The sequence below is a fragment of the Dermochelys coriacea genome, chromosome 8 (assembly GCF_009764565.3).
Source record: "Dermochelys coriacea isolate rDerCor1 chromosome 8, rDerCor1.pri.v4, whole genome shotgun sequence".
Taxonomy (NCBI): domain Eukaryota; kingdom Metazoa; phylum Chordata; order Testudines; family Dermochelyidae; genus Dermochelys; species Dermochelys coriacea.
Genome location: NC_050075.1, coordinates 56767574 through 56788877, shown reverse-complemented (window position 1 = coordinate 56788877; position 21304 = coordinate 56767574). Strand labels below are relative to the sequence as shown.

General features: G+C 39.5%; 1 protein-coding gene across 1 annotated transcript in view; it reads right to left on the bottom strand.

The window, feature by feature from the left end:
* Window positions 1–639: 639 nt before the first annotated feature.
* HMCN1 (hemicentin 1) overlaps window positions 640–21304 on the bottom strand; it is a 340371-nt gene continuing 319706 nt past the window's right edge. The window contains 11 exon segments of the mRNA XM_038414308.2: window positions 640–2022; window positions 3032–3158; window positions 7542–7661; window positions 10708–11061; window positions 14111–14114; window positions 18389–18450; window positions 18453–18509; window positions 19425–19550; window positions 19905–20018; window positions 20511–20645; window positions 20825–20944. Coding sequence (XP_038270236.1) covers window positions 1656–2022; window positions 3032–3158; window positions 7542–7661; window positions 10708–11061; window positions 14111–14114; window positions 18389–18450; window positions 18453–18509; window positions 19425–19550; window positions 19905–20018; window positions 20511–20645; window positions 20825–20944 — 1586 coding nt within the window. The 3' untranslated portion in view covers window positions 640–1655.

Below are 21304 nucleotides of genomic sequence, written 5' to 3'. Positions count from 1 at the left end.
TGTTGGCCATACCAGCTCTGTTCTGTACATAAAATGACATAGAAATTTCAGGAGTCTTTGTGCTGTATATTCATACCTGCTTACTGTATTTTCCACTCCATGCATCTGATGAAGTGGGTTATATCCCACGATATATGCCCAAATAAATTTGTTAGTCTCTAAGGTGCCACAAGGACTCCTCGTTGTTTTCACTGATACAGACTAACATGGCTACCACTCTGAAACCTGACAGAAATTTGAGGCACTAGTGTTATCCTCTAGCACCTTTCAGTTATTTTACGTGTATGTGTGCTATATTGTTCATTAGCAACCTCTAGGAATATTTACAATAAAACCCAAGTTAGTAACAAAATAATTTCCCTTCTGAGAAACAGTAGCAAAAACCGACTCCCCTGATCAATGCACCATGTATGACCTAACAGGCCCTGAAGATTCCCGGACTTGGGCTTCATTGATGAATGGGGGACATGGAAAGAATTCCCGATCTGAGAGCTCTCCCAGTGTGGATGCCTTCAAACTGTACAAATTTGAAAGACTGTCAATTCTTCTTCTTTCATCTGCTGGGTTAGAACTAGAGACATAAGACTAATTAATAGCAAGTAATTTGTTCTATGAAAAATTCTGCAGTAGTCTCACAGGTTAAGAAAAAGTGAATCTTTATTTGATTATTTCTGATGTAACATTATCCTTTGGTAGAAATGTTATTGTAAAACACTCAAGATATTGCATAGAAAATACATACGGGGGAAATCACATATATACATTTCATAAAAATAGAATACATCTTGACAAAATTACTTCCAGAGTTTGTTACCTCCTTTATACAGTGTATTGACACCTACTATTTTGCTGAACCAAACTTGCTAGATTTTTGGGGGAAAAGTTCCATTTTCAAAAACAAAACAGCCAACCAGGAATAGTGGAATGTGGAAGATCTGGAGCTAAATTAATGGGTTACACCAAAATGTCAGAGTAAGATTTTTATCATAAAATATCTGCTTTCTAAGGTGGAAGTAGCTATGTATTTTTTTTCTTTGAAACAGTAATGGCATGGCTGAAATCACACGAATGTCACAGGTTCCTATTCAAAAATTTCCAAGTGAAAATAAGCACCAGTATGGCATCCATTTTAGCATTTTTGAGTGTAGAGTGGTATTTTTCCTTTTTGACCAAATGAAACAATGTACATACAAACCTATTTGTATCAAGTATTTGGTAAGAAAAATATCATTTTTCAGCAGATAAATTTGTAAAACATTTAGCAACCCTTAAAAACTAGCAGAAATGCTAGTTCTGTTTAGCTTCTTAAAATTAGACTGATTTTTGTCTACTACTTTGACCACTAAAATTCCACCTTGCATTTCTGATTTGTTCTGGTGAATTTTCAGAACCATCTGTGGAAAGTTACTGCTCCAGTGTAATAAATAAAGCAAGTGGTAAAGGCTCCTTAGAACCCTGGATTTTTTTAAATTGGAATAATGGAAATATTGGCATCTTCAGGGAAAGCAAAAGAAAAGAGCATAGCACCACTTTTATGCTGCAAGGTTTGCAATTGTTTTTAAGAGGAGGCAGTACTGTCAGTCTGGAAGTGGTAATACCCACTGGCACTTACGAATATGGTTAAAATACTTCAATTACTGGCTGAAGTGTGCTTTTTAATATGGATAGGCAGACACAGCTATATAAACAATGAAAGTCGTCTGATATTCAATGTTTCCATCAGCGCTGTAGGACAAAGCTTTGACTCTCATCCGGTATGTCTCTGGCACTTGCAGTGGCCTGGTTGTGAACACTACACCTTTTAAGTTTTCACCTCTGAGAGCAAATGGGATTGTTGGGTCCTCATCTACCATAAGGAAAGTTGTTCTGGGATGCATCACTCGATCTTGAGTGTAGACAACCAGTCGAATTAAATCCTGATTGGCAGCTATTCCAAATGGCAGGGAAACGAGTTTGTATTCCAAGGCATATGGGCTAAGAGCACATTCCAAATCATTAGGTGGGCAGTTCTTAAGACAGAAGCTAGGAATAAAAACAATACTTTGAAGTAGCTAGGCAGAAGGTATTATACAGGTCACTACAATTTAGTACAGTATTAGGGCATTATACAGCAAAGGCCAAATTCTGGTACACATGCATGACACACAGTTACTTCAGCGTACACAACCTGATCTTGTTTCTTTGAAACCACAACCGAGTTTCACTGATAACAGAACGCACTGGAAGCCACAGAGAAGTACTAAAAATATTAATAACTTTAAAAAGAAATCCTAGATTACTACTTGTTTTGGTTGCTCTAGTCAATAGCACATCATTTTAGTGACCAAGCTTGTAAACAATGCAAAAAAAAAAAAAGGCTTTTTGGGACAGTTTATAAAATACTTAGGGTTCATTCTCCATTTGGTGTGTATGATCTATTACAGAATTTTGCCTCCAAATTTTTTTTTTTTAAAAAAAGATTGAGTGGGGATGTTTATTCTCAAGGACTAGTGACTATTTTAAGTGCTCTAAAAATATAAGTGGAAGCATCTAAGCACTGTCCAAAAATAACTAAAGCCAGAAAATGAGCAAAAAGGCCCCATCACTGTTTGCTGAAGGAAACTGAATGATCAGGAAGAATCCGAACAAAATCTGTCATGGCAAGGTTTGAAAGTTTGTGTGTCAGATTCTATTGGTACACAAACAGTCTGACCTTGCTTCCACTGAATCCAACATTAGTAATATTGGATCCATGATGGCAGACAGAAGTCACAACTTTTGTGTGGTCCCCTAGCAATCTAATCCTATTATTTATCAATAACATGAAGCAATAATGCATATATATCACTGTCACCAGTGACTAATCTTTGTACAGAGAACAGGCCCAAGGCTGTTAATGTAATCCACTAGTGTGGATCTCTGCACCAATGCAGAATTGTTCTGAAGTCAGTGGGATTCCAGAAAGGGTCTATGCTAGCAGATCACACTGCAAGATCAGGGCCAACTGTTTGGGGAGAAGAAAGAACCTGAAAAAAAATTAAATAAAGCATACCCAGAAAGAGGATCTCGCTGATAGTTTGGTGGACAAGGTGTATCTATACACTGGTAGCTTCCTCTCATGTTAAAGCACATGCGATTTGGTCCACAGTGAATGTTCTGTTCAAGGCACTCATCAACATCTGATTGTAAAAAGATGCAGTTAATCACTTCTTTGTATTGAGGTGAATTTCACAGGTACAGGAAAAACTAAGCACATCACTGTCTTAAAATATTGCCAGACTACAATATGTACCATACAACTGCATGAGAAGTAGCCTTCCCCACTTCACGTTTCATGTTCCTATTCTTAGAACTCTGCCTTGGTACAGTATTTGATTTAGTGGAACTAGTAACATATAATATATGTAATATATTTGCGGTAATATAGTAATCCAGTAATATATATTTGTTGTTATTTGTACTACATGAGTGCCTATGGCCCTGTTGTGCTAGCTGCTCTGGAAACACGAAGAAGAGAGAGTCCCTGCCCTAAAGAGCTTGTGATCTAAACTGCAGCTACATTGTCATCGTCCTTGAAACAAAATCTTGTCAATGGTGACTAGCTGGTTCAGGGGCTTTGGTGGACTATCAGGTGCGAGGGCACCATTTTTGGCTGATGCTGAGGACATGCTAAGCATTAGTTTAGTTTTGAAACCTGTTCTACTTCTAACAGTGAAACTTTGTGGTCAGGGTTAGGGACATATTGGAAGGACCACATGGGCTAACTTACAGAGTAAGAAGGTGCAATGGATTACATAGTCAGTTTTCTGATCATCACCACTTGGTTTAATATTGCCTCATGCCATCAATCTGATGTATACACCCATGCAACACGTTAATTAGAGACTGCAAAATATCTGTGGTGAAATTCCATTGAGGGAAATTTCAAAGGTTTGCATTTTGTTTTGACTTGGTGAAACTGTTTTGAAAATGGCTCTATTTTTTTTAAATGGAAAACCCACATTTTTAGAAAACTGGACTGATTTTCAGCTCACTTCATCGGATGCTGTAGCTCACGAAAGCTTATGCTCTAATAAATTTGTTAGTCTCTAAGGTGCCACAAGTACTCCTTTTCTTTTTGTGAATACAGACTAACACGGCTGCTACTCTGAAACCTGGACTGATTTTGTGAACTTTATATGAAATGCAAAAAAGTCAAACTATAAAGGTCTCTTGGGTTCTTATCAAACAGATACCTCACTCCACAGTTGGACTACTTAGCCAAGCTTTAAGAAACTCAAAACACTTTTCTGGAAGCCTCGTGCAGGAAAATGTTTTATCAGCACATTTCAAGTATGTGCTGGCTTTAGGTGGGCAAAGGAGTACCATAAAAACAGTGTGTCTCAGTATTTTGGCTAAAAGCCATCTGTAATGAGAAGTACCATCAAAGTTAAATCTCCATTTTGAATACCCCAAAATTCAGAGGAGTTGGATCTGAGACAATAAGGATCAACTGCACTACTAGGATCTGGATCCAAATTCAGACTCCAAACTACAACCCCTCCTAACCTCAGTTCTGGATAGATCAGATCCAGAGTTCTGTCTCTTTGGCTGGCCTTGCATAGAAACAAAATGCTTGATTTCTGTATATACTAAGACCTCTTTACAACTCTGCCCTTAGTGTAAGTGCAGAAGAGGATCAAAATGACAAATAATGTAGTTGGGTTGGATATTGAGAGCACTTATATGTGACCTCCAAAGATGAAACTAAAATTAGGCTTCTGCCCTTTTTCCCTTCTAAAAGAAGCCTGAAAGGATTTTAATAAAAAGGAAAAGAAAAACAGGGTTTTCTTTTTTCCTCTTTGTTATTTACAATAGAAATTCAAATCTTGTCTTCCCCGAAACACTCTGCTGACTGGAAGATGAGTGAAATGGGCATTACAAGAGTGAAAGTGGATGGAGATTTTTGTCAGGCCATTTGAAACTCTATTGTTTGGTTTGGATTTTAAATGCCTTTTTAGTTCCAATTGATTCAACATTTCATGCCCTTCAGTTAAGTAGTGAGAGTTCACAGCATAAATCTGCGGCTTCCTTGACACTTCTGATATTTCTAAGCTAAAAACAACTAGAAATAAACCTCTTTCAGGTCGTCTTTATACATCAGATAACAAAAAAAATCACCCTTTTTGCATGTTTTGAGTTCAGTTTTAGACTTGAAAGTGTGAAATTCTTATGTCGTCCCTTGCAGGGAACAGCAGCTGTTTTGTAACAAATATTTCAGCCTCTTAAAAGATGAGAAACTCCCATTGGAAAATATATTAAAGTAAGGATTTCCTTATGAAGAAATAATGGTTTTCTACTACAGCTGTATTAAATCAGTGTAACATAAAATCAATTTAAAGGGGAAAGTTTTTTTTTATTATTCTACTTGGTTTTAATATTTCTGATTCCTGTTTTCCTCTCTCCAGAGCATAGTTCCAGAATCTGAATAATATTTTCAAATAACCAACAGCAACAAAAATTAAAATGTTTTGCATTTGAAAATATAGTGTCTTCTTTAGTGTAAGAACAGCATTTAATGGCTTCTGATTGGTGAGGTAAAATTTTAATGCCAAATATTTTGGTGTTTAACATCCAGATGTTCCAGTCAGTATCGACAGATATATCTGATGCCTATATATTTTCTAGTGATGGAGAGACCTCTGAATCATCTTGGATAAGTATCCAAAAAAAGATCATGTGCTTGTCTGAACCTCTTGAATCTGAAGAGTGAGCTGCAAATCTTGTAAAATAGGCTTGCTTAGGCTCTCCATTGAGACAGGCTGTTCTTCAGCCATTTACAACCTTGTTTGAGGCATTTCTAGCTGTGTTCCCATCCAGAACAACTATGGCAGGAGCCAGAATGGCTCATGTTGCTTAGTATATAACTCAAGGTTGATGATAAAAAATAGATTTTTTAAAGCTATTTATAATAAGTTTAGACCTTACATAGAGTGTCATAATTTTAATCTATTACAAAAATAGAAAATATAATATTAAGCAGTACATGTTTGTTGCCAAGATTTAAAGAAAATTACACCATTGAACTGATGGGAAATCACTGGTTAAGCATCTTGAAGTGCTAAACCTGATTTTGACTGCATTAGCATCTTGTGCAGAGAGAACATTTTCTTGATTTCAGTTTATTTAACTAGTTCATTCAAAGTTAAGAAACTGGGAGTTGAAAAAGCAGGAAAGCTTATTTTCTTCTAATCTATGAGTAAAAAATTAGGTATGAGAGGATAATCTATACTAGTTCTAAAATCTAGAAGGACATGGTGGCCATAAACAATCAGTTTTATCTGTGAATTGAACTAACTGATTTATTAAACAAAGGAAGTATTAAATGTAAAACCATGTTTTGATAAACTATTTGTATGCATCCAGCACATTTCAGGTAGTTCTACTTAATAAAAAAAATATTTGGAGCATTTTTAATTGAATCTGAATTTCCATCCAAACAGAGCTAGTAAATAAGAAATGCATCATTCAGCATTTTCTAATGTTATAAATATTAAGTATCTCAATAAGTTAAGCTATAGAATTGCTTAAATAAATGTGTATAGATATCCTCCTGGTTAGCAAAAAAAAAAAAAAAAAAAATACCACATGTAGTGCAAAGGCTATATTTAGTTGCAAATCAATATGTTTTAATGATTACCAACCACTGAGAATCAGCCTTGCTGTAAGAAAACAACAAAAGGTCCAAAAGCAAAACACAATTGAAACTGATGATTTTAATGAAGGTTTTCTGCTTGTTGATTTAAATCGTGATTAAAATTAGTGATTTAAGTTGCTTTGATTTAAATCAACCCTTAAATGGCCTGTGTTGTTTCCTTGCTGAGCACCATTTTTTATTTCAAAATTGTGCCCAGATAGGCAAAAAGTACAAATCAAACAGGTGATGAGGCCAGTGGAGGCTCTGAAGTGAGAAGGAGACAAGTCCATGGTGACCTGTGTTTTCAGCATAGTATCTTGACCTCTGATCTAGCTTTGCCACCCTCACAGTAAGCATAGTGTAGTTTAGAAAAGGTTTGTTTCTAGCTTTCAGCAAAGTCTTACTTTAACTGAGGTGGTTTACCCAACCTAAGGCGGCCCAAAGGAGAGCCTCCCCCCGCTCCCCATGCTGTGCTCTAAAGCATTGCTCTTTAAGTTGCTTATTTTGTCTCTTCTCTCATATTTAAAAATTGTTCAATTCAGGGGTTATTTCCTTAAACACAACTAGTCAATACATTGAAGGTCACAAGTAAAAATGGAGCCAAACTCCCAGCTCCAAACAACCCAAACCTGGGATATGTTGAAATCTGAAGCCATATCTGAATTTCACAAATGGTTTTATAATGGACTGAACCAAATCCCCAAGTCTAAGAGCCGCTGCACTTTGGGATGTTTGAAAGTGAGACCTGAGTTTTGGGGCTTGAGTCTATATCTAGTTGCAGTTGCAATGGGATGGCATACGTTTGTTTGATAGGAAACAAATTTAAAGAAATTCTCCATCTATGTATTCTCCACACACACGCAGATCTGGAGAGATATTTACTTACCTTGGCATGCTTTGCCATTGGGCATAAGACGATAACCAGTTGGACAGACACACTGATAACTTCCTAGGGTGTTTCTACACTCATGCTGACAGGCATCTCTGTTTTCACATTCATCAATATCTACAAAAAAGCATGAAAATATAAATGTTAAATTCTCAAGCAGACTATTCTCTGTCTTTTTTGCTAACCAGATCAGACTGGTCTGATCTCTGTGTGCAGAAACTTCCCCAGCCAGTATACTAATACAAAAACCTTTGAGTGATTAATCTCCGTCTGTATGCAGTGCACATACTGAGCTGCTTGGGAAGTTTTAGGATCTCCTTGTGTCATGGGATGGCCATCTAGCAAGTCTGAGAAATCCTTTCCATTCAAAATACATGTATTCAGTTGCTCATAATTTTTTCTCAATTTTTAATTTGGGGCTGAGATTTTGCATGTCTGACCTCAATTCCTAAGTGATTAATAATCATAATTTTAAAAAAAATAAAATAAAATAGCTCTTGGGGATCCCTCACCTCTTTCTGATATAAGATTTCTCAACATGAGTATTATATACTCCACAGGGAGAGGCCAGGTTGCCGGCACCCAGCGCTGGAAAGTAGTCTGGGGAGAAGAGAGAGGGGAATCCCATGGGGCAAATTGCCTACAACATGTGGTCTGTCATAGGGTCCAAAACCAGTCAAACCCTCCCTAGACAGTAGGGGGAGCTGGACTGAGGAGAGGACTGAGTCAGGGTACCCAGGAAATGCACTGATTCGGCACATTGCCAATAGAAGCTTCCACTTCTGGGAGCTGCTGTACCAATTTAAAGCTTTCCAAAGGGTGAATCCCTCCTCAGGGGCAACAGCCTCCCTCACAAGTTTCTGCCTCCCTTGACAAGGTGGGACTTCAGGTCAATATCTGGAAAGACAGAAAATTAGTCTATGCTCTTTGTAGACTTTTAATAGCTCCGAAGTAATGCAACAGAATTAGACCAACAGGTTAAGATTTTCCAAGCAGGATAGGGCCTTCCTTAATTCAAATTCCTTAAACTGCTTGAAAACCTCCACTTATTCCAGTAGTAAGTCCTTACTCAAGCTAAACTTACACTGTTCTCAGACCTTTTGTGGTTTACGTTTGGGAAGAACATCTGTTCAGATTCCCACTCCCCCACCTGTGTCTCGCACATAATTCTTTACATAAAAATTCAACATAAAATGGTGAAAGAGATTTATAATTCCCAGGGTCTGTATTTTAACCAAATCTTTACTGTTCTCCCTCTCTTGGGAAAGGAGTCTCATGTATTATATCATTTCCAGATTAGACTGGAAGAAATTAAATTAAAAATCTAAATTTCAGCTCCACTAAAATGACTTGTAAGTATATTACCTGAAGAAATGAATCCTTTACAATGGACCCTAACCCCCATCTCCCACTGACTTCAATGAGAGCTGGATCAGGGCCCTAAAGATCAGTTTAAATCTTTAGACCGAGAACGGATATTCCAAATCTTTGAATGAAATATTTGTGTCCACAATAAACGGTGCTAACTAGAAAACTTGTCAGAAGTCAATATAAGTTTGGTTAAGGGCCGCATGAATGCAATATATGTTTATTAGCATTAATTATTAAGTCTTCTGCTACTAGAATATAGCACATGAGGATTAGTAGCTATATTGTGAGCATGTCGTGCCTATGATGTGCATCCTTAGCATCTATGGCAGTATGTGCAGATTGTCGAAAGCAGCATAGACCTCTCTATTGCATGCATTCAGAAAAGTTTCAGTAAGGGCCAGACTTCCTCACCATGATCAGTACCTTATGTAATATGGCTGAATATCCCATTGAAGTCAATAAGAGCAGCTGAGGATTAAGGGTGAAAGTATCTGGCTTTAAAGCAGCATATTTGATAAAGATTAAATCACTCTTCATGTCCTTTGCTAGTTGTCATGCTGCTCGCTCTCTTTTTGAAAATTAAAGTGAGTGTCTGCTCCAAGATCATCCCACTCCCCTTGTTACACAATGCAATTCTGCCCTTATTTATTATTTGCTTGTCCATTACAGAAACAAAACATGCACAAGAGAGGCTGTGGTGTGTATTCCGATCCCCAGCCCTCTTTCTTGCCTATTGTCTAGGCTGTGGTGAAATGACTAGCAGATATTAGAGGGTCTAGGTAGTGCTCGTCCACTGCCAATAAAGACTGCCTTAGGAAAAAGGTCTGAAACTCTTAACTGCTAAACATGAAGAGGTCAGTTTCAGTTGCCCTAAAATAAATCAGTCAACAACCTGTTCTACGAGGTCTTTGATTTCCCTGGAAGCAGAATTAAGCTTGTAATAATAAACAGTAATGGTGAAAACACCTAGCCCTTCTTCCTTGGACTTCAGAGATGGGGCAACTGAACTGTAGATGGGCAAAGGACCTGGTTTTCTGAGGTGCAAATCAGTTGCAGTTCCCACTGACCTCAGTGGAATCTATAGTTGCTCAGCACATCTGAAAAACAGGCCATTGGTGACATGCCTCCGGTCATAGAGTGGGCCAATCACAAAGAAAACCCATGTCTCCTTACTCACACATACAGAGAAAGGGCAATTCTGACTTTTTGCAGAGCATCTTGTCTGATATGCTCAGTGGGTTGCAAAGAGTACCATTACTCCTACATTTCACAAGCTATGGTATCAATTTCAAACCATTCTAAAGTGTGTGTTTATGCTGCACTTACCGATGTGACTAGACTCTACCTATACCAATGAAGCTATTGTTTCCACAGTGTCTAGTCCAGAAATCATTTTTCAGAATCTATTCAGGCCAAATTCACACTGAAGTCAAATGGAGTATGATTAGGATGTATGAGTAAGATTTTTCAGGACTGGACCCATAGTGACTATTGGTTTTCAAAGGGAAAAATAGTCAGAGGAAGGCTAATACCCACAGAAGAGAAATATAGTAAGACATTACCTGTTTGAGAATATACAGCAACTGACAAACAAAATATGAGGGGTGTGGGTAGGGAGGGGTTCCACAAAAATTTTGCTAGCACTTCTTTGAAAAAACATGCATAACTTATTGAAAATACATCATGGCAATAAAAAATGTATGGCACCCTACACCATCATTCTTCGAAGCAAGCGATGAGAAATGTCAATATGTGAAGACAAAAGAATTGGATAGATATGGCTGACATTTACCTATACATTTGTCATTTCGTGCCTCATAGCCTCCAGGGCAAGATTCTCTAATATTCCTTTTAGTCCTGGAGAGAGGTATTCTGCTGTTTCTATACTCTGAGTAGGAGCTGTAGAGATCTGAGGTGTGCCTGTAAAACTGTTGAGGTTGATAGTTGTCTCTCACAGGGGAGAATTGAGCATAGTTATAGTTATTGTAATAGGTGCCATAATTTGGCAACCTCTCCAATCCAGCGCAAGATGTCCCATCACCTAATAAATGTTGTCCAGGTGGACAGATACACTTGAAGCTGCCGGGGGTGTTGGCACATTGAAATGCACACGGTTTAGGCACTTGTTCACATTCATTAATGTCTGCTCATGTGACATGATCCAGAGCAACAAACCATATATAAAGGGAGAAAAAAAACACACACACATACAGAAAAAAATACATCAGTCTTTGAGCAAACTGAGGACATAAATGAGATCCTGAAGTCAGTAAAATATGCAGAGCCCAATGCCAAAAAAAAAGTGGATACAGTATCTTGCCATGTACAGTAATCTATCTTACTCTGCCCATGAAACTGGTTAGGATATGAGACTGTAGCACTCAGTTTTTATCCTGTGTGGATTAAATCCCTTTAAGGATTAGCACACACATTAGGTTTGTACTGGTGGCTGTGAAATGGGGCGAGCATCTGTGTTTATTCCTCCATACTTGCAAGGGCTGAGTGATTCCTGTAAGGCAATGATACTTGGACTGTAGCTTGAGAGCCACAAGCAGCTCTTTAATGTGTCTGCTGCGGCTCTTTGCAGCACATATTAAAACACTGGCTAATAATTAAATCACACAATCAGGATGCTTTTACTATGTTATTTACCAATTAAGTTATCAACTTGCACTAACTTATTTGCTGTGAGAATTATATATAAACTAAATATCTCCCATCATACTGTTTAAATATGATAGTACAGTAGTAAATTAAACAATGAATTCACATTACTGTGGCTCTTTTGGGTAATGTTGATCACTAATTTGCCTCCTGAACCGCTGAGGTCTGAGTATCACTGCTATAGTGATTGAAGTTAGCTTTAAGTCAAATTTAAAACCCCAGACTTTCCTGAATGTTGATTTTTTCCATACTAAAAATCCCAAACTGTTGGTAATTTCAGATTTTTTTCTTAGACTCTTTCTGGATGCTCCACAAGCAGCATTGATAGGCTATGGGGGAAATTGTGTGCAGCTCTCCTTTTCATGTAAGACTACTCTGTTCTTCTGGTGCCTTGGGAGTACATAAAGGAGGAAGGATTCTATCCCCAAACGGCATGTGGAAAAATCCAAGAGGCACTAATGTATATTGTGTATCCTTGGTAGTAGCACTATTTCTAGTAACAGGGGAAGATGAGATCCATTTTACATGCTGTCATACTGAGGTAGAAGGAGATACATTAAGTTATTGAGATTTCTGGGCTGTAATGTTGAATTTCCACGCTAGGGTGAGTGATGATGATTGCTGACTCTTCAAAAAATCCAGAGGTTTAGTTCTATCTGAGTAAGACTCCAAGCTTTTTGTTTGTGAATTTTCTCTGAATTTTACAAAGAATTCAGGTCTGCAGAGCAGAGCAAGAATCTCACAACAGACTCTCTGGGCAATGTTTGGGCACTTCCACTTCTGGTTGGAATCAGGAGGAATCAACTTTTTTGCACTTAGTACTTTTTATTTACATAGATTCCAAGGCCAGAAGGGACCACTGTGATCATCTAGTCCAGGGGTGGGCAAATGTTTTGGTCCGAGGGCCATATCTGGGTATAGAAATTGTATGGCAGGCCATGAATGCTCACGAAATTGGGGTTGGGGTGAGGGCTCTGGCTGGGGGTGCGGGCTCTGGGGTGGGGCCAGAAATGAGGAATTCAAGGTGTGTGAGGGGGCTCCAGGCTGGGGCGGGGGTTAGGGTGCAGGGTGCGGGGAGAAGGGGGAAGGGCTCCAGCTGAGGATGAGGGGTTTGGGGTGCAGGAGGGTGTTCCGGGCTGGGATGGGGATGAGGGCTGGGGCAGGGGTGCAGGAGGGTTCTCCGGGCTGGGACTGAGGGATTCGGAGGGGGATCAGGGCTAGGGTGCGGAGGGGTGGCTCAGGGGTGCAGACTCAAGCAGCGCTTACCTCAAGCGACTCCCAGAAGCAGTGGCATGTCCTTCTCCAGCTCCTACGTGGAGGCACGGCCAGGTGGCTCTGCTCTGTGCTGCCCGGTCTCCAGGCGCTAGCCCTGCAACTCCTGGACAATGGGGGTGGCGCTTGGGGCAGGGGCAGCGTGTGGAGCGGAGCCACCTGGCTGTCCCTACATGTAGGAGCCGGAAGGGGACCATGCTGCTTCCGGGAGTCACATAGGGCAGCCCCTGACCCTGCTCCTTGGCTGGAGCGCCAGAGCGGGGCAAGCCCCAGACCCTGCTCTCCAATGGGAGCTTGAGGCGCGGATTAAAATGGCTGGCAGGCCGAATCCAGCCCGCAGGCCATAGTTTGCCCACACCTGATCTAGTCAGACCTCCTGTATAAACACAAGCCATAGAACTTTCCCCAAATAATTCCTGCAGCACATCTTTTACTAAAACATCCAATCTTGACTTAAAAATTGGCCATGATGAAGAATCTGCTACAAACCTTGGGTAAATTATTCCAGTGGTTAATTAACCTCACTGTTAAAATTGTTCTCCTTATTTCAAGTGAACTTGTCTAGCTTCAACTTCAGACCAGTAGATCATGTTATACTTATATCTGTTAGACTGAAGAGCTCATTATCAAATATTTGTTTGATTTCTAAGCTTGACAAAAAAAATTCAGTTTGGGTTCAGGATCAGCAAAGGTTCTAGTCAGTTTTTAATAACATCCAAAATCCAATCCTAGTCAAAACGTTACTATTTTTTTTAGGGTTAATAGTTTTACAGAAGCACATAAAGTACAATAAAGGTCCTGATGCAGCAGGGTGATGAGTTGAGTACTTTCAGCTCATTGCAGGATCAAGCTCAAAGTTTGTCCCCCCCAGCTCCTCCCAAGAATGGAAGAAACATCCACATTCTTTAATGTGGCCATATGAGTTTTGATTCCGACACTTACATACCCAATAACTGAAATTTTAAATTAAGTAATATCTGTAGTAGGCAGAGATCCCTTAAGTGCAGGGGACTGGACTGGATGACCTATTGAGGTCCTTTCCAGTCCTACACTTGTATAATTCTAGGGGAGGTTCTCTGGTTTTTCAATAGTATTAAAATTAGGAACATTTCAGGAACTTTTCACCTTTTTGGATGACTTTCAATCAATATAAACGTTAGGAAGAATGGTTTAAAAAGGGAGGGAAGGAATGGACTGGCAATTCATTGGATATAATAGAAACTAGTATACTTGAATGATCAGGGGTTTGGGGTCTTAACAACACTGACTGGGCCACAAAGCATAAATACGGTCACAAGGTTTCTAGGTGTCATTGTTTAAACAAACATTCTGAGATTACTTTAAGTAACTTGTCAATTAAGGAGTAAAACAAAACAGTGAATGATGGATGATATCACATCTTTTATAAGGAAGTCCTCAGCAACTACTCTTTGTTTGTTAGTGTTGTTACGGATGGAGTGCCAAAGAGACAATAAAGGAGCAAAATGCTAAAAAGGAAAATAATGTAATGGAGGAATGACTTCGTTTTAAAGACTTGTTTCTGGTTGTTGTTGTTTTTGGCTAATACTATATTTCTTAAGACATCTGTTAACATGTTCATCTCTAAACCCTCAAAATGAAAAGAACGGTTTGAGATTAAGATCCTTAGCCATAACAAATCTCTATTAAACTTCTTCTATGTCCCTCCATTATTTAAAGAGGGTTTTTTTTAATTTATCAAACAAGTAATAATAAACTTTGTAAAATACATATAATTTTAATTTACATAAAATCATATATCACTCTTAAAAACACCATGAAATATTGCTAAAAGGAGTCATTTTGGTCCCTTTTGGAGATGTACAGCTTAACCCTCAGACGAAGCAGTGATACTAGTCTTTTAAAAGGAACATTGTACAAACATGTTTACAAAATCTCATAGGATAAAAAATGTTTGTTTTCTCTGAAATTCTTAAAAAATGTTGTAGTTTGAGATTGGGATTTAAATCTTCATTTGTGGTGTTGGAAATCTAAAGACTGCAGTATTACTCTAGTATCTAGTGCACAAGAACCAGTGAGAAAGGATGCTAACTATAAATAAATGAAATTGACTAGTTAATTTCATTGTTCAACAGAATGAAAAGCAGAAAAATAGACAATATAAATGTCAGAGAAGATATTTGATTTAAAACATTCTTCCAGTTTCATTATTTTCAGGTGTTATAAGCAACACAGCTAAGGATTTTTTAAAAATGAGATCAGAGCCTTAGCGGTATAAATCCGCATAGCTCCACTGAGTTCATTGGAGCTTATTTGATTTATACCTGTGAGGATCTAGACCATGACAGCACCCTCTAATGTGTGATTAAGAGGCAAAATATAATAAAAACAAAACATATGGGTAAAGAAATCTTGAAACTCTGTGCAATTAGTTACCTTACATACAGCATTTTTTACAACTTGGGTTTCAAGGTTTCTTACCTGTGCAAGAGAGTTTTTGGTCTGTAAAATAAGCTATATCCTTTGCAATGAGTTACAGATGAGACATATATGAAGATATGTAAATGATGAATATGAAAAACCCAGTAAGAACTGCAGCCATTTTTACAGGAGCAGCATGTATGACAAAGTAGCAAAAAGTCACAGTTCTGCATTACACCAAAGGCATGCTTAGAGTGCAGGTGAGCACTGACCAGATGGCAAACCAAAGCATTCCATAGACAGTATCCCTTTGATTATGCAACATGAATATCAGATGTAGATCAGAACATTAAAAAACCCGAAAATACATCAGCTTTTAAATTTGTAAAACTAAATTTTCCAATTAGTCCCTGAAATGCACTCCTTTCTTTTGGTATTAAAAAGAATCTAGGCTTTTCTGTTTCAAACAACTGAAGTTTTCAAACCAGTTACTGAGCATTTAATTATCAAGCTTTCTATCATATCATATCTTACTATGGACAAACACTTTGTTAGGATATAGCTATTCAGGCCTGTCTGCAAAGGCCTATACTTTAAGAATGTAGGTGTATGTTTATCATTTAGCTAGTTATAGAGATAAGAAAGAAAGAAAGAAAGAAAGAAAGAAAGAAAGAAAGAAAGACGATCAAAATCACTGTCTGACTGTATAAGGCCTTTTTCTCACTGTGATAGTCTGAGGCCCTGTTCTTAGGCCAATGCCTCTGGCTAAGCAGCAGAGGCAGCCATAAGCTGGGAAGTGACCGGTCACATCCTCACATTCCAAACTAGTCAAGGTGCTATTGGGCTGTTAGGATACAGTCCTGTCCTGATAGTGCCTATCGCCTCCAGAGAAAGGGAAGTGCCTAGCAGATGTAAAAGGAAACTTAGTTTGATAGCATCATGTCTGGCAAGAACTCACTTATCAATAGCTGGGATGTGAAATCCTCATTTCTTTGTTGTTCTATCACTGTAGTCCCCATTCCCTATTATTTGTCTGTATAATCTCTGTCTGCTGTATAATTAATTTTGCTGGGGGTAAACTAATTAAGGTGGTGGGATATAATTGGTTAAATAATCATGTTACAATATGTTAGGATTGGTTAGTTAAATTTCAGTAAAATGACTGGTTAAGGTATAGCTAGGAATATTACTACAATATATAAATTAGGGGCAAACGGGAAGTAAATTGGGATTTGAAAATAAGGAAAAAGGAACTTGGATTTAAGCTTGCTGGAAGTTCACCCCAATAAACATCGACTTGTTTGTACTTTTGGACTTCAGGTATTGTTGCTCTGAAAAAAGGACCAGGAAAGTGAGAGGGTGAAGGAATAAGCTCTCTAACACACTTGATAGATGATAGTAACTCAAACTCCCATTAGAGTTCCATGAGTGATGCACCAACATTTTCACAATAGTTCCACTGATAAGTTAGACAAGCTATGATATTTTTAAATATCCCATATAAAATATGAATCAAATTGATCCTATTATAATTCTAAGATCTGTAGAAGTCCAGGTACTGATATCAGTGGAAATGTTTCATACACTTGAACTGACATTATAATGATGCCCAATAAACTGTATTAAAATATCTATGCTAAAGATATTAAAATGTTATGGTGAGAATTCTTTTACTTGAGGCTAGACCAGGGGTGGGCAAACTACATCCCAGGGGCCGGATCTGGCCCCTCAGGGCTTTGGATTCAGCCCATGGGATTGCCCCCTGTGGTGCCACAGGCCCCGTACTGCTCTCAGAAGGGGCTGACACCACGTCCCTGCAGCCTGGGGAGGGGCGGGGGGCAGAGGGCTCCGTGCATCGCCCTTGCCTCCAGGCACCACCTCCACAGCTCCCACTGGCCAGGAACAGGGAACTATGGCCAATGGGAGCCTCAGGAGAGGTAACCAGGAGGTGTGGCAAGGGCACCTCGCGGAGCCCTCTGCCCCCCCTTCCCCAGGGATCGCTTCGCGGCATGGCGTGTGGCCAGGGCAGGCAGCCTGCCCTGGCTCCAGTGCATGCCGCTGCCATCCCAGAGCCACTTTAGGTAAGCGGTGCCGGTCCAGAGCCTGCACCCCGCCCCCCAACTCTCTGCCCTAAACCCCCGTCTGCACTTCACACCCCTCCTGCACCCCCATGCATCCCAACCCCCTGCCTGCATCTCGCACCCCTCCTGCACCCTGAGCCCCCTCCTCTGCCCATTCCTGCACACCGCACACCCTCCCAGACCTTGCACTCCTTCCCGCACCCCAACCCCGGCCCTGCATACAATTTCCCCACCCAGATGTGGCCCTCGGCCCAAAAAGTTTGCCCACCCCTGGGCTAGACAATCCCTGACCCTATGCATACATGCGGGAAAGGTGAGCCCATTTATGGAAGAAGCCTTTACCACAACTTGTGCCCCATACACAACAGCCATACATAATCAGTGTCTGTAGTCCAGTGAATATACGGACTTTCCTCTCCCTAAAGGGAGAGGTGTGAGGCAGGAAGAAGCAGGGGAAATCTCCCTCCCTACATGCTGACCGGGAGACCTACAGGAGTGCACAGCTGTAACATACTGCATCATCCTAAGGATGAGTTCTAGGATGGACCATGCTTCCAAGGCACACTATCCCTGCTGGAATTCCCCTAGGATCGGCCAACTCCAAGCCACACTCTACCTAGGCCTAAATCACCCAATCTGATTCCAAGTGTGCAGCCTGCATGTACATAACTATCTTTATTGCTAAAGAAACTAACTAAAGCAAACAGATTTGGAGTTTCATCTCCATGATTCCTACAGTCACCCTAACATGCCTGGATTTGCAGCACACCTTAGTATACAACCCTCCACCACTGTTCCAAGACCTATAAAGCACTGACGTTGGTACAAAACATGCTTTAACAGAGTAACTGTCATTAGGAATTGTTTTCAGTTTTTTTAATGAAAGACATTTAATTTTAATGTAGGGATTTTGAGTGCCCCAACAACAGACTGTATAGCTTACAGCCTTCAAAAGGATAATGTCTCTAGGTTTATTACATACAAAGAGGAGCCAAAGCAGTAATTGAGAAATGGAATGGTATTATGTAGGCTGGTTTCCACTCAACATACCCAGACAGGTCTTCCAACTCCCTGGGATCGATACCCTCTTGGACATGTGCAATGGTAGCTCCCTCGGTATTCTCACAAATCTGATTGTACCTGCAGTGATGGGTACCATCTCTGCATTCGTCAATATCTAAAGGGAACAAAGGTAATTAGTAGTAGTAATTTTTCTTAAGCCCTGGTTTTCTCTTTCTAAATATAGAGAATAGAGAGTTACACCAGGGAGGTATCTGGTCCTGTATTCACAAAATATCTGATCATGGTGGACATAAAGATTGGATATCAGTCTGCACCCACTGTGTGACAGATGGTGGTGGGTCTGGATTATACTGGGACTGGAGATGGAAATAAGTAATCTTTCAGCTGAATTGCATCTATCTAATTCAATCTTTTCATACATTTCCAGATTATTACCAGGTTTTTAATCTAACCAAATCCAAAACACTGAGGTGGAAATCTGCATCCCCCCAGTGTCAGTTGGAAATTTGACTAGGCCCCTTGCATTGCTTAGGTTAAAGGCACCCTGATAAGCAATAGGAACTTGTAAAAAAAAAATAAAAACCTTAAAAATATATTCAGGAAGAACAGGTACATTCTGCAGGGTGTTCATATATAAATCCAAAAGGGGCACAATATCCCAGCCTCCAACACTCACATGAGTTTTCTAGGACAGAGAGTGCAGGTGGAGGGGAGGGAAAAGGAGATTCAGGGGCCCACCCACTGTTTTTCTTCAAAAAAAGAGAAGAGAGCAACAAACAACATCCTTCTACCATTTGTCCACAGGGGGTCAGTGAAAGCCTGTGGGTGATAGAAAGTCTTGCCACTTGTAACATTTCCCTCACTAATTAACATTAAATCTCACCAAGAAGTCACGGTGTATACATGCCCTTGAACCAAGGGAAGTCAGTGCCGCTGGGTGCACAGCACCTTTGAAATGTAGACCATTTATTTAGGTGGCTAGAGAGTATCATGAGGAACCAATTTTTGGAAAATATTAGCCATGTCCTTTGTTTTACAATCATTATGGTAAATAAACCAATTTACCCACCAATGCATGTTCCGTTTTCTACTTTGGTCATTCCATTTGGACACAGGTCAATGCACTTATAACCACCACGTGTGTTCTTGCAGTGCTGGTCTGGTCGGCATACATTCTGCCGGCATTCATTTACATCTTAATTTAAAAAAGATATTTAAATTTGCTAACTGATTTTCTATTCTCAAAGGCCAAGGCAATCCCAATATAATTATACTAGGTAAGTACCTTTGAAAATGTGTGTATCAAGCACATCTGACAGTTTTCCTTGCACTCTCCCCATTAATCCATTTCCACTGAGTCTACTCGTGTTTTGCAAGCCCACTCAAAAAATGTTAAAGTTTGCATCCCATGTTTTAGAAAGGGATCCAATGAGGCAAGGGATTCATGGTTTTTGCATATATCATAAATCTTCTATAGGGAATTTCATCTGAATCATGTTAACACATTACACTGAAATCCATTCCCCTGACTCTATAGTTCATTTCATACCCATGCATTTTCTGCCTTTTAGCTGATATCCGGGGTCACAGCCACAGTGGAAACTTCCTATGGTATTGAAGCAGCGCTGATGACAGGAGTTGAACTCTTGGCATTCATTAACATCTGTTGAATAATGCAAAGCCTTAAATGTTATAGCTGTGGATCTTGTAGTAATTTGCAACAAATTGTGCTTTGGTATATTTCATGTTGCAGGCTCCGCTTTGATCTAAGTTCTTATCCTTCTCCTTTTCACATATTGCCCTCCATGAGTAATCAGGCAAGTGATTGTTACATGAGAAAGAATTGCACAGTGACATAGGAGTGAAATTTCTGGTATAGATACAGGAAAGTATGCTTACCTCACTACATAACAAAGGAAAACACATGCTGGACTCAGCAACAAGAATGTTACTTTGTTCTGTAGACAGTAAAATGTCACTGATAAAGTATCACTTACCAGAATGATCCAAGAACACCTCTGTATAAGTGGATATCAGGAATCAGTAGGAAGCTTACTCCCAGAGAGCCAAGACATTCTTGGGAAAGTTACTTACAAACATGTCTTAAATAAAAGTAGTGTCAGTTCATTAGAACTAAGGTCAGAGGACTGCACACCTTGACAGCTCAATCCATCAGATGTTCTTCTAAAGCCAATTCCACACCTAACCACACAACGATAGAAGCCAATGATATTCTCACATTCTTGAGCAGCATGGCAGGTATGTCCACCTAATGCACATTCATCAATATCTACAATAAAGTGCAAACAATAAAAAAATGTATTCAGTAAATGAAAATACTTTGCACCTTAGGAAATAATAAACCATTCTGGTATAATATATGAATGCCATCAGTAAATGTTATGTTCTTATGCTAGTAGCAAAAAGTCTTGTGTCCAGTCTGTGCATGTCATTTGAAGTCTGGCTTACCCTGACACGTTCTTCCATCTGCTGATATAGTGAGGCCTCTGGGGCAGGAGCAGTAATAGGTTCCTATAGCATTATGACATGCATGAGAACAAGGATTTCGCACTGCACATTCATCTTCATCTAAAAAATAAAAGTGAGCAATTTTACAAGAACCTATGGGATTGCATGTGTGTCTCAGTGATAAAACAGGACAAGACTGTTCCTGGCCTTTCCATGGGTTCACAGAGGGTACAAAGAGTTTTCTCCTTTTTATGCTCTTCATGCAATGGCCAGGGACAGCAAGCAGACATGCAATGGCCAGGGACAGCAATGCTCACTGGTATTCTACCCTGGTATATAATCCCTTGTAGGATACTCCTGAAAGTAAAGCGTCTCTATATTACTCCCAAATCAGGCAAGCATGCTAATCACATAAGGCCTGGTTCTCCCTTGTGTTGCACCTATTTGACTTTAGTGAAAGTCAAATAAATTCAGTAAAAC